Source organism: Pelodiscus sinensis, chromosome 5, assembly GCF_049634645.1.
Source record: "Pelodiscus sinensis isolate JC-2024 chromosome 5, ASM4963464v1, whole genome shotgun sequence".
Classification (NCBI taxonomy): Eukaryota; Metazoa; Chordata; order Testudines; family Trionychidae; genus Pelodiscus; species Pelodiscus sinensis.
In genome coordinates, this window is record NC_134715.1 from 87,312,009 (window position 1) to 87,338,482 (window position 26,474).

Below are 26,474 nucleotides of genomic sequence, written 5' to 3' on the forward strand. Positions count from 1 at the left end.
TTAGCCAGGAGATAGAAATGGTGTCCCTGGCCTCTGTTTGTCAGAGGCTGCAGAAGGACGGCAGGAGACAAATCGCTTGATCATTGTCTTCGGTCCACCCTCTCTGGGGCTCCTGGTGCTGGCCACTGTCGGCAGACAGGCTACTGGGTTAGATGGACCTTTGGTCTGACCCAGTACGGCTGTTCTTATGCCTCTTCCAATAGATGCACACTGGAACTTTTTTCCCCAACTGGACATCAGAGTCAGAGAGGTGAACATGTCTGTAGTGATCCTCAGTGACCCAGCCTATCCCTTGCTCCCGTGGCTAATAAAGCCTTACATGGGCAGCCTGGACCCCAGCAAGAAGTTCAGTAATAGGTTGAGCAGGTGCAGAATGATGGTCGAATGTGTATTTGGATGTTTAAATGGGAGATTTAGCAGACTCCTGACCTGCTTGGACCTCAGTGAACACAACATTCCCTTTGTGATGTTGGTCTGTTGTGTGCACCATAAGCTGTGTGAGAACAAGGGGGAGACTTTTCTGGCAAAGTGGGGTGGGGGCTGAGGTTGAGCACCTTGCCCAAGAGTTTGAGCAGCTGGGTACTAGTGCTTTAAGGAGAGCACAGCAAGAGTAGATGCCCTGAAGTCCTATTTTGAGACTCTTCCCTGTGGCTCTCTACAAGTTGCCCTTGCATTCCCTGTGTTTCTCATTAATCCTCCATCCCACCGTACCCCTGCAGTTCAGCTAATAAAGAGTCCATTTTTCAATGAACATAGTGTTTGTTTATTAGGGAAAAACAACAGGGAAAGGAATGAACTGGAAACCAGAACAGGAATTCAGGAACAGGAGTGGGACTGACTCCCAAGAACCTGGAGACTGTGGTTCACCTTGAGTTTCCCCCCCTGTTCTGGGGCTCCTTAGGATGTTAGGTGTGGAATTCATAGGGTTGGTGAAGGAAGGACCAGGGGTGTCATTGGAGTGGGCAGGTGGCCCATTTGAGGCAGGTTGCCATGTATTCCAGTCAGGGTGGAAAAGGTCTCATGCTGCCACATGAGCTGCTTCCTGTATGGCCCTCCTCTCTTGTCATTCAGCAATCCAGTCCTGCCACTCTGTTTGAATATCAACCACGAGGGTGTACATGCAGTCCATCTGCTCTCTGAACATCTCCTCCCTCATGTGTTTGTGCCTGCGGATCGGAGCCAGACAGGCAGATACAGTAGGAGATGGAGGATGCACCGAGCTGGCTGCTGTCCCAGCTGCAAAGAAAAGTCACAAGAGCAGACATTACAGGAGATATGTTGTGTGAAGCCTAATCTCTTAGCATACATCGAAGGTCTCTGTAAAGACAAATGAGATGTGTTCCATTCAAGGTCAAATGTTTGCTTTAAAGTGGGCACTTTACAGAAGTGCCCAGACATCTCAGAGGAGAATCGGGACACACTTGATCCAGAGGCAAGGGGCCTGCCAGGATAGGAGCCTGCAGCTGGGAGGGGGGTGGCAGCATAGGGCAGCTTCCCGCTGTGTCTGGCACATGGGAGAGTGCTAATAGGTTCCCCTCCTCCTTCTCTCTCCAGGTTGTCATGAGAGATATCGGTCTTCTCTGAGTCACAGAGAGTGATCGGGAGTGTATACTGACTAAATGTGGTCATAAACCTGGGCCTTATCCTGGTGGTTTAATGATGCCAGACTACTTACTTCTGGCTTGGCATGGGAAGGCATAAAGTTGGCCTCAAAAACCTTGTGTGAGAGATCAAAAAGTTCCTGTGTGAGAGCTTCGTAGAGCTGTTCAGACAAGTATGGTAGACATGTGAACAAGTTGATCTGTGCCCCCTGCGCTGTATAGGCAGAGCAAGTGTGGTGCACCTCACACCCCATTGCCTGAACTCACTTGTAGATAGACAAAGATTGTGAACTCACCAGAAGTACCCTCCCTGGAGCCCTCCCCGGATGGCCTGAGAGACCGCCTAGGAGAGGGGACCAGTTCCAGTATCATGGGGAGCTACTTGTTCTCTGGCATCGGTGGCTGGCTAGTCTCCTTATGTCCCTCCGCAACTATGCTCTCCTCCTGGCTGATGCCAGGCATATGTTGTCTGGACTGAATAACCACACTAGGGGAGCTGGCCAGAATGATACACAGTTGCAACATGTGTGAGGTGCTGCTCTAGAGTGTCCACTCTCCTCCTTCCCCTCGTGGTACGACTGCCTGAGCTCTTTGATTTTTACCTTGCACTGCTGGGTGTCCCTGGAATAGCCTTTAGCTGCCAGGCAGATTGCAATTCTACCATAGGTGTCAGCATGCCTCTTGCTAGTTTTGAGCTTGTGCAGGATGGCTTCATCTCCCCACACCTCAGTGAGGTCCAAGATTTCCTGAATAGTCCAGGCTGGTGCTCTTATGCGCCCCTGGGAACTGGAGCCTGTGGGAACAGTCATCACAGTGCTCAGAGGAGTGTTGGCAGAACTCATCTCCTTGTGTACCACAGTGTGCTGCTCACTCTCAATGCTGGCTATGTGGGGCAGGCCATTCTACTGTTACTGGGGCTTTTTGAGCTCACTGGGAGCGTAGTAGACACAGAAGTTCTGGCCAAAGTGGTCATAGCGGACAGCTACGGGAGGCTTCCTGGAGGCCAATAGCTTTGAATTTCCAGCAACTTGATGTCTATGCTAGTGTAACTTCGACTGTGCAAGGTCAAGAATAGCTTTACTCCTGGTGAAAAGTGGGAGTACAGACATCAACTTGAGCAGCCCCTCAGGGTGATACAACAGGCTTGGTAGTGTGGACGCATCAGTTAGAAAATAAATCATAAGGAGCTAAAGTTAATGTAAGGTCTTAGTGTAACTAGGCCTCAGTGTCCTTAGTGCTTTTTATACTCCTCTGTTTTCAGGTACCAACAGTAAAGCCAGAGAGAGTTTTAATATATTGAGGGTATTATAGAAAAAATTGAAGGGGAATGGAAGGAGTGTAACCTCTGTTTCTACAAACAGCCAAAACGTAACTAACTTTCAGTTATTGTTGGTGAATCTTTCTTTACCAAAAATAAATATAGTTTGTAGAGTTTGAAATAGATCACTGGGACTGTTGTCAGTTTTAGATATTGTTCAGTTAACTGCATGTTTAATTGATTAACCTTTCTATTTTCCTCTTTAATTATAGGGTTTGACCACTACCACCCTGAAGTGTATGAGCATTGTAAACGCCTGCTTTTGCACTTGTTGATAGTGATGGGCTCCAACAGTAATGTCCAGTCTGTTGCTTCTGTCCTTCTCAGGAACAGGGAGTTTAATGAACCCAGGGTGCTTACTGTCAAACAAACTGCACATTTGGATTATACTTTCATAGGTAATTACAGCTACATTGTTCATTTTCCATTCCAACAACACAGAAGGTCACTTTTTGATTGGATTTAAATATTACAAACTCTGTGGTTTTTTTTAAACTTCTTCAAACCTTGAAAATGAAATGTATTTCACTTCAATTTTGTCCAATTTGATGCAATTTCTCTCTTCTTTGGATTTTTCATTAATCTAAATTTTATATAGATGTTAACATTTTGTGCAAAGTCATCATCAGCAGTAGTTGAACAATTCCTGTCTGTTAATTCCTGGTTTCATTGCTTCTGAAATTTCAGAGGAAATTGTTAGTCATATAAAGTAGCAACTGCTTTTCTGTGATTTTAAAGAAATAATCATAGAAACTTTCAGCTTTAGATATAAGCCATTTGACATGTATGATTTAATAGAATACCAAAAGATTACAAGATGTTAGCATGACCTTTGCTTTTAATATTGTACAAAGAATGTGAGAAAACATTTAACATCTAAAGTGACCAGGAAGTATAATAAATCTACATTTAATGGAAACATTTTTTATGGAAGCTGCACTTTTGTAGTTTGCATCATGGATTTGGGGAATTGGTGAACAAGATTTAATTTTATTGACTCTGATATATCAAATTATCTTCAGCAGGTGGCAGCACCTGCCATACTATTTATTCAATTTTGTTGTACCTGAGGAGTAGTTTTGTATCACTAGGAGAAAAAAATACTTTGTAAATTTTGTGTACATTTAGTGGTCAAGAATATGAAGGATTAAGATCACTGGATAGATTCAGGTATATTGCAGGCATAACCTTATCCCACATGGCATAACCTTACCCAGTAAACTTTATCAAATGCAACTTGCTTCTGATCTACAAAATTATTCTTGTTTCATTCCTTGGGCTCTTGAATAGAGATGGCCAGCTGCACAGTATGTATGTTGTGTTTATAGTGTGAAAAAACGTTCACTAGTACTCAGGATGAGAAGTCCAGAAAACTGTTCTTTCCATGTTGACAATTGAAACATAATTGTTCTGGAGATTACTCCCATGTGGGGTTTAAGCAAAATATTATAATAGTGAATTAACTTTTAAAATGAGCTGATTAACAAAATATCTTGTATAAGCATTATTTCATGAATTATTTCATGAATCATTGATATTTTTTGAATTTTTTCAGTAGAACAGTTTATCATTTTAAAACTATATTAAGACTAGAACCTGCAAGCAGGTCTACTAAATACTGGTTAAATAATTCAATAAAATGGCAATTTATATCATTTTAATAGATTGCAGCCCTTAGTCTGACAAGATACTTAGTGTGGCTAAACCCATGTTTGGAGCCCTGTTGGCTTAAATCTTTGTGAATACAGGGGCTAGCCACACAGATATACTTGTGGAGTCAGATCCTAAATATGTTACTGGAGACATATTATCAATTTATTACCCAGTTCTCCTTCCATCTGAGGAATGTGCTGCATAAGCCGGGGGAGTAGGGGGAGACAGGAATGGAGATGGGGGGGGGGGGAAATAGAGAGAGTGATGTTGGGGTTGGCTGCAGAGTTTTTGTAAAGCCATTTTTGCCCTTCCCCCAGTCTATTCCTGCAGCTATGTATGCATCAGTCCAGACCACCATCATTTCATTTCCCTTGGATCTGTTACCTGGACTTGGAAGCTATGCAGGTTGTATAGAAGCTATGCAGGTTGCATTTTGTGAATGGTTCCCATATGAAGAGAGAATGTGCCAGTAGCCAGATTAAGATTTAGAGCAACTTTGTGTCCAGAGTAGCACAGAACAAAAGCGGTTTCTCCTCTCTTGGTATTCACACCTCCATATCAACTGCTAGAAGTGGGCCTCATCCTCCCTGACTGAATTGACCTCGTTATTTCTAACCTTACTCTTGACTGGAACTCTTTTCTTATGCCTGTATATTTATACCTGCCTCTGAAATTTCTACTACATGCAGCTCATAAAGTGGGTCTTTGCCCACGAAAGCTCCAATAAATGTTAGTCTATAAGGTGCCACAGGACGACTTGTTGTTCTTGCAGATTCAGACTAACACAGCTACCTCTCTGATACAGAACAGCTGTAATTTATTGGTGAATCAGCCTTATGTATTAATTTGTAATAATTAATTTTGATTGTGATCAGATTACATTTCAGTCAAAAAGCCAATCTATGTTTTCATGAACCTTGTCATCTTGACTTCTATTCTACAAGCATATATGTGTTGCAATGCTTTTAACTTCAGCTACTGAATCAGTTTAAGGATGTGATACCTACAAGTACAGGGACTGATGGGTTGTCACTTCACTAGAATGTTAATATAAAAATGACTATGATATAATTGTGGACAGGTTATTTCCTAGTGTTTGTTTAGGCTCCAATTATAATTATGCAATTATACATGCACTTAACCGTAGATATGAGTATTCCTGTTGACTTCATTGAGTCATTCATTGCATGCATAAAGTTAACATATATGTTTGTAAAATCAGGGCTTTAGTGATAAAATACTATAAACTATTTAATTTCTTTTTTAAACCTATCTCATAAAATGTGTAATTCATATAACAAATAAAATGATATAATTTCAGTGTTAGCATTGCAGTCAGATAACTGTGCTGATGATCTAGAAGATGAAAAGGAGAATCCTGTATATTCAGTTTGAAAATATTTTAATTATCCTAATCAAAATGCATCTTTTGAGAACCAGTGCATTATACTAATACAATTTTTAGGTCAAAGATAAAAATGCCAAACTATAATATAATCATAGTTGTTTTTCTGTCTTCAGGTGTTAATGATTTTATACCTGATTACCAGCCCTCCCCAATGACAGACTCAGGGCTTAGTTCAAGTTCTACCTCTTCTAGCATCAGCTTAGGAAATACCAGCGCTGCCATTTCTCATCTGCACACCACCATTCTCAATGAAGTTGATATTTCAGTAGAGCAGGATGAAAAAGTGAAAACACTCATGGAATTTATTACCTCAAGGTAACACTTTAAGATCAACTATTGTCAAGCTGTATGGTATATGGAAATATTGCAATATGACATATTATTTGGCATTAAGTTGACTATTTTCTCTTCAGTTTATCATCAGTAAGATTTTAAATCTGATCTTAAATATTCTCCTATTACATGGATGTTATGTATCTATAATAGCCTTCAAACCATTCTACTTAATCTACTTTCTAAGGGCAGTTGATTGGCTATCTCTCCTCCTGAGACTTCAAAAAGTCATTGCTTGGTATGCTCCCCACTGTTCTAGGGATCTCCTTCCCCACAGAAAACTTTTCAGGCTTTCAAACCCTTTCCTCTGTTTAGCAACCCCAATCCAACAGCTGCTTCCATTAAAGACAATTGAACCACATTCTGGGATCAGGTGGCAGCTTTCAAAGGATTCTTATTTTAATATGATAATTTGTTTGGTACTTTTAGAGTAATATAAATAGAGCTGCAAGGATACAAAATGTATATTGGCATCTGATCTGCATGAAAAAAAAATTCATGGACATAAAGTAGATATCCCCAGATTTGCAGGGCTAAAAATATAAACCTGAAATGCTAACGAGAACTTAGTGGTAAAAAACTTGACTGTTCAAACCAAGAAAGGGAGTTTTCACACAGGCCTAGAACTTTACAATAATATGGTGTTGAGTTGTGGTATTTCTGAACATCTGTAGCATCAGTTGGAATTAGGGTATTGCCATTGGGATAACTACATGTTCCCCCACCTAAATTCCTCCTGCAGTTTAAATTGGAATTAATATGTTGCTTTGGTTTTTGTCTTAATTGTTGGATAGTATTGCTGTGCACTTTTAAGCTGCTGCCATAGTTCATTCCAGAGATATCTGTGTTTCAGTATGCTCTATATAGTTAATACAATCTTCTGAAATTATTTTAGATGAAAAGCACTGCATAAATGAATAATAATAATAGAGGTTATATTTTATACTTTTATACTATGTGTTGGGTTTTATGTTTCTAGGAAAAGAGGTCCACTTTGGAATCATGAGGATGTTTCAGCCAAGAACCCTTGTATAAAGAGTGCAGAGCAGTTAACTGTGTTTCTAAAACATGTGGTGTCTGTGTTTAAGCAGTCAAGTTCAGGTATGTTAGAAAAGAATACATTGTAGAGTTTCAATAAAATAAAAATCTTCTATTTAAGAAAATATGCACAGATTTCCAGGCATTGACCTTCAGCTTTCAGCCAATAAATGTTGCACTTTTATGTGACAAGGTTCATAACCTGAGTTCAGATATGCTTGTGTCAACATATGTGCTTGGAGAACAAGAGAAAATAGCATACTGCCGATATTTATTGTTTAAATCTTGTATCTCTCTGTCCATCTGTCTCATTTAATACTGACTACAGTAATTCCTCATTTAACACTATAGATATGTTTCAGAAAATGATTGTGTTAAGTGAAAATGTGTTATGCGGGGTCAATTTTCCCATTGAAAATAATGGAAAAGGTGGGGATTGAGTTTCAAGCGGTGGTGTCTGTTGGGACTGGGACATAAGATTGGGGGACAAAGGAGGGGACTTGGTTACAGCAGGGAGAGGATGTGTTTGGCTCTGGAGAAGGAAAGGGGATGGAGAGGGTAGGGGAAGGGAGGGGGATTGGGTTGGGAGTATGCCCTTGTGAGTAGTCTGCCGGGACTCACACTGTGTCTGGAGAGGGGGGGTTGCCAGGAAACGGTGCGGCCAGCCGCAAACCCTCCACCGCTTTGCAGGGAGGCAGGCGAAGCCCCGTGCAGCTGCCGGAGACGGACCGACTGGGGAAACCCAGCCTCTGGCCTGCAAGCAGGGGCAAGGTTTCCGGCGAGGGGGAGTCAACAGGGAATGGTGCAGCGAGTGGCGAAACCTTTGCCGCTTTGTAGGGAGGTGGGGAAAACCCCACGCAGCCGCCAGCAACGGTCCGGCTGGAGAAATCATGTTATTCCGGGGATGGTCGTATAATTCAAAAAATGTTCCCTAAAAAAAATCGTTCTATCGCAAAAACATGTTAAGCGGGCACGTGTTAAATGAGAAATTACTTTCATTTAAGTTTTTGAGCAAGTTCTTTGTTATTGAATGGATCTTTGTGAGGGATTCCGATTTTGCAAAGGGGTAGAGAGAAGTAGTACAAGTTGGACCTCCCTGGTCCAGCACCCTCAGGACCTGACTGGTCCCAGATGAAGGAATTTTCTGGACCAAAAGAGGTCATTTTTATACCCTTGCCACCAGCCCCTATGGCTTGGCTGCTGGCCTCCCAGCCAGTTCCCTACCTCTTGCTGGCCCTGCTGCCTTGCTATCCACTGGGCAGCCATTGCTGCCATGGCTCTGCCTGGCAGCCCAGCACTGGGGCTCCGGGCAGCTATGTGCACTGGGGCTTCCTGAGCAGCCACACGTGCCACATCAGGACTCTGTGAGTAGACTCATGTATGCCATGCGCCAGGGCTCCCAGCCCTGTCAGGCAGCCATACACCAGGTCTTCCCAACTCCATTGGGCAACCCCATGTGGCCCCGCCCTCAGCTCCCTGTGGACAGCCCACTGCCCTGCTGGCCCTGCAGGGATACTTACTGCTGGCCCTCCACTAGGAGACTCTGGTTCTGCAACATCTGTGCTAGACCATGGATGTTGCCGGACCAGAGAATCCCGATTAAGAGAGTTTCAACGAGTAATAGATAAAACTAGCTTAAAAGCCAGCACAGAGGTGACTAATAATCTTGTCAATAGAAATAAAAAGTATATAATAACACTGGCAATGTATGTAATAACTATAATTTTATTTTCTTTTTCTTTTTTTTTAAACTTCTGTGTTACTTGGACATACTTTTATAGCAGGATTTCAATTGGAGCAGCATCTTAGTGAACTTGCTTTGCAAACTGCACTTTCTTGCTCCTCTCGACATTATGCTGGGAGATCATTTCAGATTTTCAGGGCTCTGAAGCAGCCTCTTACTGCATCCACATTTTCTGACATTCTCTCCAGGCTTGTAGAAACTGTAGGAGATGCAGGAGAAGAAGCACAGGTATCTGCATATTTTCTTACTAATCTCACAATTTTACCATTTTATAAAAAAATGTGTAAATAACATTTTAATTATATTGTAGTGCCATAATAAAAGATAAAAACAATATGATTGGCTCAGCCACATTTTCTCTCTATACAAAGAAGAAATGGAGATTAAAATGATTTGGTTGGTATCTAGTTAAATTTCTGTGACACTTTAAATTTTCACTTCTGAACAACAGAGAAAAATAATTCATGGTCCTGTTGAGCACTTTGTTTTCAAAGGAAATCAGTATTTTCCAAACATTTAATTTCAGAAGTCTATATTAGATGTCTCAGGAAAAGCAGTGTGCTTCCTTGCAGCACCCATGCTTCTTATCATTTAAATATGCCTGAACTATTTTAAAATACAACAATAGAATATCTAATAAAACAACTGTTTTAATGATATTTAGATTTATCAGCAATGCATTGTTTCCTTTCATTTTATGCTGTATCACATTCTGTAAACGAAATAGATTATTCTATACAAACCACAGAAAGAGGAACTGAGTCAAAAAGTACAAATACACCTAGAAGTATTATGGAACTTGATAGTTATCTTGTGAGTAGTTTTGGACCAGAGAATACAACACAAATAAATTAATGCTTGTGTCATTAACTAATTTAAAATTAAATTATTCTTTGTTTTACATTGTTTTTGCAACATTAATTTGAGTTGTGCATCATAGGACCATTGTGCAATTAGATCAAGAAGTTATGAATCAGTCCCTAACATTGTTCATCCTATTTTTATATCATCAGTCAAGAAGTTCTGTGCAATCTCTACACTGTTACATATACAATAATATATAATAAGTATGGTCCTTTTTCAGGGTTTTGTCATAGAGCTACTTCTCACTCTGGAATCTGCCATTGATACATTGGCTGAAACCATGAAGCATTATGATCTTATTTCTGCACTTTCTCAGTAAGTACTTGTACTAGTCAAACTACAGTATGCATGGGAACTATAAGTTGTTTATTACTCAAAATCAAAATGTTTCTTGACATCATTTCAGTTTGGATTTAACACAAAGATAACATGCTGTTTTCAAATGTTCATCTCTTTGAGCCCTTAGTCAAATTTCCTGAAACTCATTTCATTTAGTCCTTACTTTTTCTACTACTACGTGGTAGCAAATTATGCATTTCTAATCCATGAGTTTTTCTTGATTAACAAGGGGAGAATTTATAAATTGAATTTATTAGGTCCGGATTTTATTCACGGTGCTACTAAACAAATGGACCTCAATTCTGTGAACAATTGAGTGCCTTCAGTTCTGATTAACTTCAGTGGAAATGAGGGCACTCAACATCTGAGCCTAGCTGACTGTGGTGATCACAGAAGCACTGAGTTTCCTCATCTGTAAAATGTAGGTAATGATATTAATTTTTTGTAAGTGTTTTAAAGACATAATTTACAAGATGTCTGTATGAAGTTATTGTATCATGATAGGTATTGTTTGAATTAATGAGAATTATAATAATTTTAAACCAAATTTCTTCATATATAGAAGATACTAGGCCTCAATTAAAGCTGCCTATTGGCATTCCAAACTTGCTGCTTTTTTTGAAGTGTAAATTAAAGTCTTTAATTTTTCTTCCCCATACTGTCTCAAAACTAGCTCAATCTTTCAAACAATTCTTATCTTGTGTCTGAGAGCAAACTTGGAAAATTACATTGTAAATGTTATGGTTCCATTTGCCCCCCAAGGACTTGCTGTTTTAAAAAGAAAATTATTCTGGACAAGCATAATTATATATTATGCTTCAAATGTTCCTTACACATAAGGTTCTTGCCAGTTATTTGTGCTTTTTCATATCAAGATTGGATTACTGAGTCGGGTCCACATTAATAGAATTTAGAAATTTCATCTAGTGCAGAATGCAGCTATGGATATACTTTGAGATATTTCATGCATGAAATATGATCTGTAGCCAATATTATCTTCCATTTGGTTTCTGGGTATGATTCAAATAATTTTCACTTTATATTTGGGCTCTTGAATGCCTTAGAAACTGCCTCTTTTTGTGTTTAATTCTGGCATTTGAAATCAGCTACAATATTTCTCACCGTTGAATGCTGACCATAATGGGAGTTAAGAGTGTTTAGTACTTTCACAAGTTCCAGTCCTATATCTCAGATTTTAGGAGATGATAGTAAGGCATTATCAGTAGAGGGTCCCAACTTGAATTTGCTTTCCCCACTGGTCTGGTGAAGTTCAAAATTTTATTGAACTTAGGGGCATTTTCTACTCATAATTTCACTCAGGCTTTCGACTTTAAGGCCTGTGTTACAAGATATTCAATTTCTAGAGTTATAGAGGAATATAGTTTAGAGTATTGAGATGTATTTTAGGATCTAATACATGTGCCTACTTTATTGAATTCTATAAACTGAAAAAAATAATCCATTCTCCTATGTTCCTACATAACTCACAAGATGAAATAGTTTATAAGGTCTCTCTGTATAGTTCAAAGGTTAGTGATTACAATTCTCAGAAGGGTAGCCATATTAGTCTGTATCTGCAAAAATAACAAGGAGTCCTGTGGCACCTTTAAAGCCTAACAGATTTATTTGGGCATAAGCGTTCATGGGTAAAAACCATTTTGTCAGATGCAGATGTCTCCACACATCTGACAAAATGGTTATTACCCACAAAAGCTTATGCCCAAATAAATCAGTTTTAGTGATTACAGTGTGGCATTTACACTGTATATCCACATAGTTTGGGTTCCAAAAATATTGAAATCTTTAGTAAATGCTCTTGAGTCTGAATGCGAAAGGCATTGAGGATATAGATCTGTCTAGGATGCTACCTTAAGAGAAATATAAGAATACTAGAAGATTTTACCCAGTGTTGCTCAGGTCCTTCAGGGCTAGGGGTATGGAAGGTGCAGGAGTTAGGGATGGGGTGGTGAGGAGGGCTCAGGACAGGGGGCTGGAGGTGTGGGGGGAGTGCAGGAGTCAGGATTGGGAGGTGAGGAGGGGCTCATGGCAGAAATGTAGGGGGTGCAGGAGTTAGGGCAGAGGGCTGGGGAAGCCTCAGGGCAGAAAAGTGGGGGATGCAGGAGTCAGGGCAGAAGGAGGGCTAAGGGCAGGGGGTGAGAAGTGCAGAATTCAGGACAGGGAGTGGGGTTGGCCAGCAGCTGCTCTCTGTGGAGGGTGGTGGGGGCTGCACAACCCAGCTGGCAGCTGCTCCCCTGGGGCCAGCCCTGGGCAAAAGGGGCCATGCTGCCTGGCCGGCATCTGCTCTCTGGGACTGGGGTGTTTGCTGTCCCCCTTGTGGTGAAATATAACATGCTGAAATATAACTGTTACCCCACACTTGCTGCCCCTCTGTGGTCATTCTGGGGTATAACTGTCGCTGCTATCAGAGATGTCCCTTCCATTTGATGAGAAACAATTTGATTTCTGGAACATCCCATTGTCCTGGCACAACCAACCCCTGACCTTGCTTTAAGTTATGATGACAGGATACTGCATATCAAATTTGGTGGGTCTAGCTCATACTATTTAGCAGTAGCTCTTGAACAAACAGACTCACAGATGGATGCATAGACAGACATACAGGCAGTCCCCGGGTTACGTACAAGATAGGGACTGTAGGTTTGTTCTTAAGTTGAATTTGTATGTAAGTCGGAACTGGTACATATTGTAGGGGAAACTCTAGCCAAACATTTCTCCAGAGCTCAGTTTTATTCTCCCACACCTCACTTCCCTCAGTCCTTTATTTTCAAGCTGAGGTGTCTGCTGAGAAAAGCTGCTCTGCATCTCCCTGGTCTGCTGGGGGGAGAGGGGGGCGCTAGCTTCGCGTCTCCCTGGTCTGCTGGGGGGAAGCAGCTAGTGCGGGGTTGCCTCACCCCGTTTGTAAGTAGGGATCCGATGTAAGTCGGATCCATGTAACCCGGGGACTGCCTGTATATACATACACCCTCTCAAATATATAGTAGATGTGAATAACTCCATTTCTTAATTGCCTCTCTTTCCTTATCTGTAAGGAAATAGACAGGAATTCCAACTCTTCATTCCTAGCCCACAGGTTTTTTTTAGTTTTGACCAATATGTATAATTGTACTAGACACATGGTTGGCAGTCTTACCTTAGTATTTCTTATGTCCGGAAAACATTTTTCCCCTAATTGTGGTGCTGAAGTAACAAAGCAGTCTCCCTCTCTGTGGGGAGTTCTTTATGACATGTTTCCTGAAACTATTCCCTAATAGTAAAATACATGCTGCATGTGCTGTAGGATTGATTTTTTTGTTGTTGTTTCCCTTATTTTTTAGTATGTAAATTACTGATGGTCTTACATTTTACATGCAATAATATATATTTCATTGTTTTTATTTTAGAACCTCATACCATGATCCTGTAATGGGAAACAAGTATGCAGCTAATCGAAAAAGCACTGGACAGATAAATCTAAGCACAAGTCCTATTAGTAGTGGCAATTATTTGGGATATTATAGCAATGCAAGGAGTAACTCTTTGAGACTGAGTTTAATTGGTGACCGGAAAGGGGACCGTCGACGGAGTAACACACTGGATATAATGGATGGACGAATAAACCATGGTGGAAGCTTAGCAAGGACTAGAAGCCTCTCCTCTCTGAGAGAGGGAGGAATGTGTGATGTGCAGCTCACTACTGATCCTATCAACCTGATGGCCAACATTTTTTGGATTGCAGCATCATTGCTAGAATCAGATTATGAATATGAATATCTCCTGGCTCTCAGGCTGCTCAACAAACTTCTTATTCACTTGCCTCTGGATAAATCAGAGAGCTGGGAGAAGACAGAAAAGATACAGAATGAAATGAAATGGAATAACTTTCCAGGCCTTCAGCAGCTCTTCCTTAAGGGCTTTACCTCAGTGTCTACACAGGAAATGACAGTTCACCTCCTCAGTAAACTCATCACAGTCTCCAAACATACATTGGTTGATCCCTCCCAATTAGCAGGTATCTTTAATCAAGTTATACATAATAATATTTAATTTGGTAATAGGTCAACTGAAAAATAAATTACTGCATTAAAAGCAGTAGTGATACATCTGCCAGGGAAGAGCAAATGTAAATCTTGTGGTCCCCAGCATTGTTACACTAGGTATAATATAGATTATAATCATTTATCTGTAAGCATGGTGTGAAGAGGTTGTATGAGTCAACTACTGGATGATTAGAATAGTATATTATATTATAGTAAATTTGTTTCCAAAGTAAGAAATAACATATCCGTTTTTTCTTCTAAAGCTGTTTAGTCAGAGTATCCTTGATATAATGCTATTTTAAATCTTTGCATATTCTCTTAGGACCTTGCCATTGTGCTGAATAAGAGTTCTGAGTTACTTAATAATTTTGTTTTCCCAATAGCTTTATGATTTAAGATGGAAGTAGAACAATAAAACAGTTTTGGTTACAGAGATCTTGTTTTTTAAAATACTGAGAATTTGTTGTGTGCTCACATAACTTCAGCACCACTTGTTATCTGCAGGATTTCCTCTTAACATCTTGTGCTTACTGCCTCATCTAATCCAGCATTTTGATAACCCAACTCAGTTCTGTAAAGAAACAGCAGACAAGATAGCAAAGGTATGTAAATATTTTAAAAATAACATTCCAGGAATTATTCACAACTTTGGCTTTCACTTTTACAGTCTTATTTATACCAATTAACTCTGTAAAGTAGTACAACTCTGTTTTTCCACTAAATTATTTTCTTCCATATCTAAGACTTTTCTGTAATAATTGCATTAATGAGAAGTAATTGTTCTCTAAAGGTCACTGAAGTCAACGGGAGTATTTACACTGAAATCAGGTTCTAAGTACTCCTCTGTAGAAGCAGAGTACCTACCAATTAGGCTTAACCTATAAATTGGGAAGATATGAAACAATTCTTCCTAGTATGGCTGGCAAAAGACAGCTAGTGAACTTAAAAATTCTGAGTGTCTTTCAAATAATTTAATTTTCAAATGCAGTTCACAGTTTAATTCTAGTGAGGAATGGTCCTTACGTTTGAGACTGGAATAGGGATGTTAAGGACTAGTCAACTCTCCGATTAGCAAATGCTTATCGGATAGACAGTCAACTAGACAATTTATCCTCCTCCCTTGATGCCTCTATCAGATAAAGACAGCAAAGAGGGTGAAAGAGGGGGTACTTAAAAGTGGCAGTGCCGCCTCTTTGAAACACAGAGGCGGTTTGTCAAAGGGAACAGCGCCACACAGCTGAGCACAGGGGCAGTAGGGGACTCCCAAGCTGTTCACGGACTCCAGCTCAGCATTTCCGCGGAACCTGGGATCAGCTGGGGATATGCCGTGCAGAACCTGTGGTCAGCTGGGGAGTCCCCAGCTTATTCCAGGTTCAGCTGAAATGCCACGGAGAGCCTGAGATCAGCCGGGGAGTCCCCATCTGACGCCGGCTTTGTGTAGCATTTCAAAGCTGGCACCCACGTGTAGCCCGGAGTCAGCGGGACTTCCCATTGGCCCTGATCTGTATGCAGAGTTCCGCATTCCTCCTTTAAAAGGGGGGCTCTTGTACATTTCAAAGGAGGAATGCGGAAGTGCCTATCAACTAGTCAAATAGTCAATGGAATTTCCATCGATTACTCAACTAGTCAATTAACGGTTAGTTAACATCCTTAGGCTGGAATGTAGAGAGAAAATGAGTATTGTACCGCTTTGTCACTTGCAGACAATGATTATCTTGTAAAAAATTGATTTCAATGACCTTGTAAATTGCAGTCTTTGTTAATGTGAGGTAAAACATGTGCCAGTGATTCTCAAATAGTGGTTCTCAGCGCACTTCACTGGAAAGAAGAGCATGGAATTGGAACTGAGATGGCACAAGCTTACAGTTTTGCTGTTATGGTCCACTACTGCACAATAGGTCAGGCAGTGTGACTACTGGATAGAACACTGAACTGAGGCTTAAGTTCTATTCCAGGATCTGCCATTGTCCTGTTAGGTGACATTATTTGTCACATCTATACCTCAGTTTCCATATCTGTAAAATGGGGATAATGATACTGATTTCTTTTTGTAAAGTGCTTGATATCTGCAGAGGAAAAATGCTATCTAAGATAGGCTTGCACTGAGGGCTAGCTGCCCCATCCCAAGACCCCATCCCTTCTGGGAGCATGGAGCCAGGGCTCACCACAACCTTGCCCAGGGGCCCGTGGAGGCCGTCAGCTCCCAGGGCAGTGATATTGTTATAAGAACAGGAGAGGAACAAAGTTGCCCTCAGACACAGGAGCCAGAGTGTGAATGGAGCTGCCAGTTACCAGAGGGAGGAGAATGTCCAGAGAAGAAGTAAAGGAGGCAGCTAGGTATATTTCTGGGAGACAAGTAGAGAAAAGGATTGGGTGTTTGGGTTTGTCATATTCAAGAGAGAGGAAGAGAAGGGTACAGGCAAAGCATATGCTGAAGAACAAGAGGATGGAGGAAGAGAACTGATGGAAGGAAGGGGAAAGGTTAATTAAAGATTACCAGTGAGCAATGTAATTAATTAACTTTTTTTCAAAAAGGACAAAACATGTATTTTATTAAAGACAATTAAAATACATATGCACTTTATTAATACTGCTATATTGCTCCATTGTGTAAGCAAGCACTGTAGTTGCCATTGGAATTTGCAAAATGTTATGCAATCACAATGGAACAAGTGCAATAAGAAATGGAGGGAGAACTGGTCATTGAAACTCTCTCTATTGAACCAATTTATCTTGGTGACAGAGACACTTTTGAGTTTACACACAACTCTTCTTCAGGTCAGTACTATGTGGCTGTGTCTAAACTACATCCCCCTGTCGGCAGAGGGATGTAAATGAAGCGAGGATTTAAATATCCCGCGCTTCATTTGCATAATCGCATCATGGCGCTATTTCGAAATTGAAACCGTGGTTTAGAAGCAGTTTTTTCGACAACGGGGTGCTTTTTTGAAAGATCCTGTACTCCTACAGGATCTTTCGAAAAAGCACCCCATTGTTGAAAAAACTGCATTTAAACTGCTGTTTCAGTTTCAAAATGGAGCTTGTTCGAAACAGCACCATGACACGATTATTCAAATGAAGCGCGGGATATTTAAATCCCCGCTTCATTTGCACTTTCAAAGTGCTTCATTTACATCCCTCTGCCGACAGAGGGGTATAGTTTAGACGTAGCCTATAGGAAATATTCATTCAACAGATTTATTCTATTCAAGGTTTTCTCTTTTTGAATTCATTGTCAAAATTGTTGAATCCATCTGGGAGTATGATTGAGCACTTAAATCAGGAATGGGCAAGATTCAGCCCTTGAGCTGGATTCTGCCCATCAAGCCTTTGGATCCATGCCTGCCGCAGTCTCCCTGCCAAGCACTGCTTCAGGCTGCTCCAGAGACCTGGCCACTGGGAGCTGCCATGATTGTGCTGTGGGTGGGGGCAGCATGCATATTCTTTCTCACTTTCTTCCCAGCACATGGCACATAGAGGCACATGGAGTAGCCAGCTGCTTTGAGTGGCCTGAGACTGTGGCAGGCAGGGAGTCTGCCTGAGGGTCCCTGTGGGAGGAGGTGGCGAGGAGTCCTGTGGCACCTTATAGACTAACTGAAGTGTTGGAGCATAAGCTTTCGTGGGCAAAGACCCACTTCGTCAGATGCATGTGTGAGGAGGGCCTCGCAGTACAGGGGTTAAACAAAGCCTTTTTGCTCAACTAGCCCCACTCTGTTTTACCTGCAGCCAATGCCAGGCCTAGAGGGAGGATAAAAGAGAAAGGAACCTGACTCAGTTAGGGGCTGACCAGTGAGGAGACCAGAGCAGGTTCTGCTGTCTGCGGGACCTGAGCCAAAGTTGTCTATTGGGTCATCCTCAGGAGCATATAAGCCTCCAGCCCCTCCCCTTGTTACAAAGCAGTAGAACCTACAGGGAACCCTCACTGAGAGAGAAATTGGACTCTTGGGGCCATACCCCAAACTTAAGAACCAGACTTAGAAAAGAGGCTGAAAATCCTAGGTCTGGGGCCCCAGCTGCAGGGGCCTACATCCCCTTTGCCACCAGATAACTCCAGAACCTAGCCTCTAAGCCACCCTGCTGCCCTGGAGACCCAGCCACAATTCCACTGTGCTGCTGGCTGGATACCATGTAAGTAAGCACCTCCTAGCTAGAGCCTGCATCTGGCACCCCTCCTACACCCAACTCTCTGCCCCAAGTCACCACCCAAGTCTTCTGCATTCCAGGTCACCACTTAAACCTTCTGCATCTCCCACTCCGTCCCAGGTCTTGCACCCCTTCCTACATCCCTCCCCAAGGCCAGACTCCTCTCCTGCACCTATACCTCCTCCCCAACTTTGCATCCCAGTCTGCTGCTGCAAATCACCACCCAAATCCCTCTGCACCAAGTCAGAATCCTTTCCTGCGCCTTAAAGCCCTTCCTGGACACTGCACCAGGTCACAAGCCTTTCCTTCACCCAAACTTTCAGACTCTACACCCTCTCTTGTATTCCAAACGCAGACCCTGAGCATCCTTCTGCACCCAACCTCTGTCCCAGATCCTGCAGCCCCTTTGTAGAAAAGTGCAGCCCTTAACCACTTACCAAAATCTTGTAGTGCCTGCTCATCAAAAATTATTCTCCCATCTTAAATGATCAGTTTATCATACATTGAATTAATAGTTACATAAAATCATTATTTAAAGTATTACCAGTAAAAACACTGTGCCAAATTTTTTGCCCAGACTTCTCCAGTTTATAACAGAGCAGTAAGTCCACTTGAAGTATGGATGTAGTTGTGCAAGAGTGCCTGCCACACTAGGGAACCTGTAACTAAGCTGCGTAGCTCCAGAAGTATGGGTGAACTGGAGTAGAAAAGTAAGAATAGCCTAGCAAGCAACAGAGCCAGGTCTTCCAGGATATGTATCCCCTCCCAGGCATCCTTCACTGATCAGATTTCATGGCTACTCTCTCTTGTAAAACTGCCTCCAGTACAGCTACCCCTAAAGGCATGATTATTACCCTACATGGCTATTTTGTTTTAACAGTGTACGTACTCTGCACATTTTTAATATAGAATAATAATTTAAAATCTTTTTGGCAGTTATTTTTATATTATTATTATCATTATTTTATAATACATTGAAATTATTGAGCCTATATAAAAACAGACGTTCTTGTGGTTACGTTGTCCTCTGAAGAAGTGGGTTGTACCCACGAAAACTCATGATAGCATCTACATGTTTTGTTAATCTTTAAGGTGCTGCTAGATTATACGTTGTTTTTTAAGTTTTTCCACTTACAGACTAACTCGGCTGCTTCTCTGAAGCTATTGTCCTCAGTGTTTACTGAAAATTAAATCCTAAAATTTCAGAAAAGTATCATGTGATTTTCAAACTTTTTTTCTCATGAACCAGTTGGAGAAAATTGTAGATGCTCACAACCCAACATAATTTGACTGAAGTGTGGGCTCCGGGGCGGAGCTGAGGATGGACTGTAGGAGAAGACTGGCTTTGGGAGAGCCGAGTTCAGAGCTAGGGCAGTAGGCATTACCTCGAGCAGCTCCCAGTCAGCGATGCAGTGCGGGTGCTAAGGCGGGCTTCCTGCCTGTCCTGGCACTGCAGACCATTCTGCACCACAGAAGCAGCCAGCAGCAGGTTTCCAGCCAATTGGAGTGTGGAGCTAGTGCTCAGGGCAGGGTCCATGTGCGGAGCCCTGTGCATTCTTCCCTCTTCTACCCTCCCTCCCCAAAGGAGCTAGTCTGCGGTGTCAGGATAGGCAGGAAGCCTACCTTAGCATCTCCACTGATCACCCTGTAGCAATGAGACCCGGTGCCTGACATTCCATGATCCAGTACTGGACTGTGACTCCTAGTTTGAAAACCACAGACATATTCCATATACGCAATAATTTGGTAAGTGAAGGAAATTAATTTCTTTATTTTTTGTTTTGTAGGTTTGTGCAGAAGAGAAGTCACCAACCCTTGCCAATTTGGCACATATGATGAGTTTATACAGTACTCACAGTTATTCCAGAGACTGTTCTAATTGGATTAATGTCGTGTGTAGATATTTGCATGACTCCTTCTCAGAAACAACATTTAAGCTGGTAACTTACCTTGCAGAGGTAAATTTTATTTAAAATTGTTTTATTTATTTAGACAGCCTGAGTTAGACCATGCGTTTATTGATGGCACACTCTTATTTTTCACTTTCTTGAAAATCAGGACTTCTTCTGTGGAAGAAAGTGGTATTAAAAGGTTGTAGGATTTGAAGAGGAGAGGATGGCTAAAACCATTTTTGAGTAGTGAATCTGAATTTTTAAATTGAAATGGTAATTCCACTTATGATGGGTCTATTTTTCTATGACAGTTATGTTTTGTAAAAAATATTACATTCTGTGCCTTTTACATCAGTTTCTGGCACACAGTTGTTATTGCGCCTTTCTTATTTCAATCAAAGTCTGGAAAAAGTACATATATTTTGGTATTAAAGAAATATATTTAGAGAACATATATTTAAAAGAAATTCTATGATCCAGATTAAGTTGTAATTTAAAGTTGATCTCAATAGAAAATAAAATTTAATCAGAGAGTAAAGATGTTCATATTGTGAGACATGTTTTTCAAATTGCTTTGAGCAGACAAAATTTAGTGAAGAGTTCTGCATGTGCTCCATGTGCAAACTACTATTGCCCCTAATAGGAGTGTTCTGCATGGAGAATTTATCAGAACTTGCCCTTAAAATCTATCACTTAAAATACTGATAACCCTGGTATCTCTTGATTTTTATTTTCTGAATGAATCTTTGAGTTTGTGTGACTATTTTATTGATTAAAAACCATAGAAATTATATGAATCAAACTTCTATAAGTCTTGCAGATCATAAGTCCTGTATGTAACATAGTTTGCAGCTTTTCCAGTTTTTGTACAGTATTTTAAAGAAGCATACATATGAATTCAGGAAGCTTTGGGGATTTAGGAGAGTTATTTTATTTAGTCTAAAGTATTTTGCTAATAGGTGCTTTAGACCAGTATTAACATTTAAAGTATCACCAAAATTACCTTACATAATAAACGAAGGATGTGAATACAGAAGAAAATATTGGAATAGAATATGCAGTTTATTGTACTCTGCTGTATTCTCTTTTACAATCCAGACATCAAAGTTTTGAAATAAATGGATAATTTACCACATAAATATAAGAGGGGGGGGGGGGAAGAAATGTAGAGCAAAGTTAACTAGCATTTATTATTGTATACAAACCTTTATATCCTGTGCTGCCATCAAGTAACATTATTAAAATTTACTTCTTTTATTATATTTTTAGCTGCTAGAGAAAGGATTATCAAGCATGCAGCAATCTTTACTGCAGATCGTTTATAGTCTTCTGAGTCATATTGACCTGTCTGCAGCACCAGTGAAGCAGTTTAATCTGGAAATCATAAAGGTTATTGGTAAATATGTTCAGGTGGGTATTCTGAAAATGTAAATAACCAGAAAACGTATATTTATGAAGTAAAGAAAAATGTCATGCAGATGCACTTAGCATCTATTTTTTAATGAAGATCATTCAAAAGTAGTCAGTTGACTTTATCAAGATGGCAGTGCTAAGTGGAATCCAGCAGTATTTGTTTTGTTAAAAATAGCCTCAAACCTGTATATGTTTACGTGTGTGTTTAACGTTACTCACAGTAATAGACATTATGACTTTAATGGAATTACTTACATGAGTGTATTTATACACATTCTTAACTATTTACAGATTTGGGCCTCTGTAGGTATATAGTGATAATGAAATACAAGCTTTCTGCTATCACAATGCAATTTTCTGGATAAAGGAAAATGTTTACATCCATGTACTGCAGAAATTCCTTCTTTAAGCATATTTGTTTTCGAAGAGAAGCTTCATAGTTAAATGCTTATTTGATTACTTGCACTAATATTAATGTTCTTCAGATGAGCATGGACATAGATACATTAAAATACAGTTTAATGAAATTCAGGTACATTTATTTAGATGATAGCAACTGTCAAAAGATAGATGACAAAATTGTGCTTCTGGTCATTCATTGTTTCACATTTTCAATACAGTTGATAAAAAATGTAATCCCTGGGAGAAATTTGGGCTTTTTGTAGAAAAAAATTACAAAAATGCCTGAAGGGTATAATCATTTCAGTCTACAAAGTTCTGATTTTTCTTTCTTTATCCCTGACCTTCTTTATTGTGAAATGTAGTTCCACAAAATGGTTTAATCATAATTAACCAGGAAGAGTAGTATTCTCTGGACATTTTGTTATGATAGATACTCACTTTAGTTATTGTCCTTGTGTCAAGAGCCATTAAGCATAACCGGATGATCGATGTAGTCATAGTTTCCTGGCTTGATGTCTGCTCCCTTTCCTTTTAACTGCTATAGGAACACTTTATCTTTATTGAATGTAATCTTAATTAGTAAGTTACGCAAAGAAGAAATTAGCTCTTGCAATACTGATGATAATGAAAGGGAAAGAACATAAGTGTAGTTGGACACTTTCTTTAGCAGGGTAGAATTTCTTCTTTTTGGTAACCTCTTCCCCTCAAAAAAGAGGCAGTTAGCATTTTATCTACTTTACAGATGGTAGTACTGTCTAGTTTCTCAGGATCCTGCAATGAGAATATACTTCTAATAATTAATCTTAGTAAACAACTACCCAGGACTGAAAGTACATTTGTAGTGAAATGTACACATGCATTGGACAAATCATAAGACTGAAGCCCAATAGATATCCATTACCAGTATTTGTGTCGATTTTACTATAATCCTGAGAGTAATTGTTTATCTTATAAAATAGTAAATTGATTTATTACATTTTTAAGAAATAAACTACAAATGTATGACACATGCTATTGATAGAGACATGCCATATACAATTTCTAAACAACATTTAAATATATGTAGCTTCAAATACTGGAAATGTTTTCAGTCAGGGAGAATCCTGAAATTTTGAGCAACATAAAAGGTAACGTTGCTGATATGCTTCTTCTGGTATGTTTTCTTTCCTTTCCTTTTCTCAGTTCTCTTCCCCAGCCCCACCTCCGCATCTTCCCAGCTGGAACTGCTCACTATATTGAAGGCTATCAGTGTTCAATTAAAGAGAGTGCACTTAGACCATATGCTTCCTGTTGTGTACTCATACTCTTGTCCTGATTACTTCAAGAGATGGTTCAGCATGAGCCTGTATAAAACCCCTGTAAATGCTTCTGCTTTATTTTTGTCAGGTCTCTGAATCTGATTTAAAGCCTGAAATCTTATTCATGTATATATCGTTACATTTAACCTACATTGAAGTCTAAATAATTAAAAGTGCAAGAAGTTATATCTTTTCAAAATTTTGCTGACTTTTAAAATAACACTGGAACAAATAAAGCAATAATCTTGACAGAAGTCCTTGTATTCCAGCTGTTGAGTTGTGAACAAGCTCTTTAAAATGAAATTAACAATTGTGGATGATTTTGAAAGGCTCCAGTAAATCTATTTTTATTCTTACCTGGTAGAAGGGAGAAGAAGAAAATAGCCATTTTCCTTGAACACTTAAATTTGAGCGAACTGTTTCCAATGTACAATACAATCCTTTGAAAGACTAAAGAAATATTACTTTAGTATATAATTTTAAAATGTTTATTCCAATAGAAACTGCTTCAGCTGGTATTGTTTACTCTTTATATAGAGGCACAAATACTTTCATGGGTTCTTCCACAGACTTGGTACATCTACAAACCCACATCATTAGTCACCTTGAAATCCCTTCTCAAAATTCCAATTTGCCATGTTGCCGACAAAAAATTTCATAACGGGTAGGCTACTGATGTGCAGAGACCACTGGCTTTCGTGAAGATTAATATTGTCTCATTGTTTCCTTGTACTCTCCCATATGTCTCTATTAATCATTTGTCTCATATTTAAATTAACTCCTTGGCTCAGATTGGTCTTTTTGTTATGAATTTGTACAGAGCCTAATAGGGTGAGGTCCAGGTCCGTGAGTGGTGCTCCTACGTGCTACAGTAACACAAATAAATACAAAGAATAGAAAAGGGTCAACTTCACTCTCAAATTCTCACATTCTAAATATATAGAAGGCTCCTCTAACCTCTTTCCAGACAGTAATCTCTCTTAAAGGGGCATTATCCAAGATTGATAGTCTATAGGTACATAAACTAACAGCTCCCATTGGTCACTGTTAGCCATTCCTGGCCAATGGAAGCTACAGGACTGAAGCTGCGGGCTGAGACACTACTTCCCTCAGCCCCCAATGGCTGGGAACAGCAAACTGCAGCCAACGGGAGCTGCAATAGCTGTACCTTTGGACGCTCAGGTAAATAAAGCATCTGGCGGGCCCACCAGGGGCTAATTCTGGTGAACCACGTCCATCCCGTGGGCTGCTTAATGCCCTAATACATCAGTTGTCTGGTAATTGTCAGCTTTAACCTATAAATCCATATAGAAACAGTTTTAATAAATACATTAAGAGTAGTTTAACTCCCATTATTTGTGGCAAGTGGGATGATACCTACTTTCATTTATTTTTCCTCTCTTAAACCTTTAGTTAAATATATCCACACTAAGTGGATATAAAGACACAATAGTGGCAATCTTATTCAATACTTTGTGCTTCATTATGGTGATAGTACTGGGTTAAAGTTATGATTATGGTGGTGGTTTGAGTAAGAGATGCATTTCCTAATGAGAACACTAATATTAACATTTAATTTACTTACTTTCTAATGGTTTTAATTCAAACAGTCTTCAAAGGTGATATATATTTAAATAACAGATATCTGTCTGCAGCTTTGTCTCCATTTTAGCAAAGATTTTCTCTGTGGCATTTCCTTAGTTTTAAAGTACCCCTAACTATGAAATTTTGGGGATCAGTGAGCTTGTAGGGGCATTCTTCTTGCTCAGACTTTGAAGTCTGCAAGAAGAGAACCCTACTCTTGAATACCACCTAAGAAATAAAAGCAAGAATATCTCTTCCTGGGATCCTAGTGGAGTCTGCAGAGAAACCAGGGTCAGTTTGTTACAGCATTGCTCCTTTTTTTTTCTAATAATCTCCTGAGGTCCCCAGAATGGGTTAAAAGGAGTAGAGCTCCCATTGGGGAAATAGGATGTTCTTCTTCGCGTAGTGTTCCCGTAGGTCGTGGAGCACCCACGGGGACACACATCTCGAAGAACCCTTGTTACTGCACAAGGTAAATAACTTCCTTTTTATTGGCTGTGGTGGGAGAGAAGTATTCAAACCCCTTGCCCTGTAGGCATTAGGATCCTCTCTGCAGCCCTCGGTCATCACCCTCATGAGCCGTGGGATATTCTTCAGGTATCAACCCAAGTCCTACTGCCAAGTCTAAATACAATTGTCAGTTTTCCAGTTACAGTAAACTTCCGATAATCTGGCACCTTTAGGACCCAGGCAGTGCCGGATTATCAGATATGCTGGACTATCGGAAGGCGGGGGGGGGGAGGCTGGGGCTATGTGGGATCTGGGAGGGGAGATGCCACCTCAGACCCCTCATAGCCCCCCCTTCCGATAGTCCGTCTTTGCCTCAGGCATCCCCGATTCAGCCGCTGCTGGTCAGTTTCAGCAGCGGCTGAATCAGGGATGACTGGGGCAGAGTAGCTGGGGTGCTGCCGGGTTGGTCCCGCAGCGCTGAGGGGCGGCCCTAGGGGACCAACCCAGCAGCACCCCAGCTGCTCTGCCTCCGGGTTCCCCTATTCAGCTGCTGGTCAGTTTCAGCAGCAGCTGAATCGGGAAAGCTGGGCGCAGAGCAGCTCCAATTGTCCAGCTGCCTGAAGCACTTCCGGGTTCCCGTTGGTGCCGGACCATCAGGAGTGCCGGAGCATTGGATGCCGGACCAATGGAGTTTTACTGTATACTGTTTGGGCTGGAAAGGGAGCCAGCTACCCTATTTGGGTTTGTAATGATCTCTAGTCTGATAAAGATCTACTAAGGCTTGCTGATGGATGAGGCCCAGATGACACCTTTCTAAGTCTAATAGGGAGGAAGAAAAGAAAGTGAACCTCATGGAATGTGCAGGATCAGTGGAATACCCTCCTGCTGCTTCCATTCCGTCCTCATGCACCTTTCTCTATTCTCTGTTGTCTACATTTTAATGTCTTCCTCACTGGG

General features: G+C 40.6%; 1 protein-coding gene across 12 annotated transcripts in view; it reads left to right on the forward strand.

Moving 5' to 3' along the window:
• Positions 1 to 26,474, forward strand: part of FRYL (FRY like transcription coactivator) — a 389,109-nt gene that overhangs the window by 297,206 nt on the left and 65,429 nt on the right. For 9 of the 12 annotated variants that reach the window (XM_075930454.1, XM_075930453.1, XM_075930452.1 and 6 more), the window contains 9 exons: positions 3,132 to 3,317; positions 6,094 to 6,295; positions 7,293 to 7,414; positions 9,133 to 9,323; positions 10,180 to 10,274; positions 13,700 to 14,307; positions 14,840 to 14,937; positions 20,266 to 20,436; positions 21,640 to 21,780. In XM_075930454.1, the coding sequence (XP_075786569.1) occupies positions 3,132 to 3,317; positions 6,094 to 6,295; positions 7,293 to 7,414; positions 9,133 to 9,323; positions 10,180 to 10,274; positions 13,700 to 14,307; positions 14,840 to 14,937; positions 20,266 to 20,436; positions 21,640 to 21,780 (1,814 nt within the window). The remainder of the gene's footprint in view (positions 1 to 3,131; positions 3,318 to 6,093; positions 6,296 to 7,292; positions 7,415 to 9,132; positions 9,324 to 10,179; positions 10,275 to 13,699; positions 14,308 to 14,839; positions 14,938 to 20,265; positions 20,437 to 21,639; positions 21,781 to 26,474) is intronic. The other 3 variants (XM_014568672.3, XM_075930455.1, XM_014568678.3) reach the window with 1 other exon arrangement.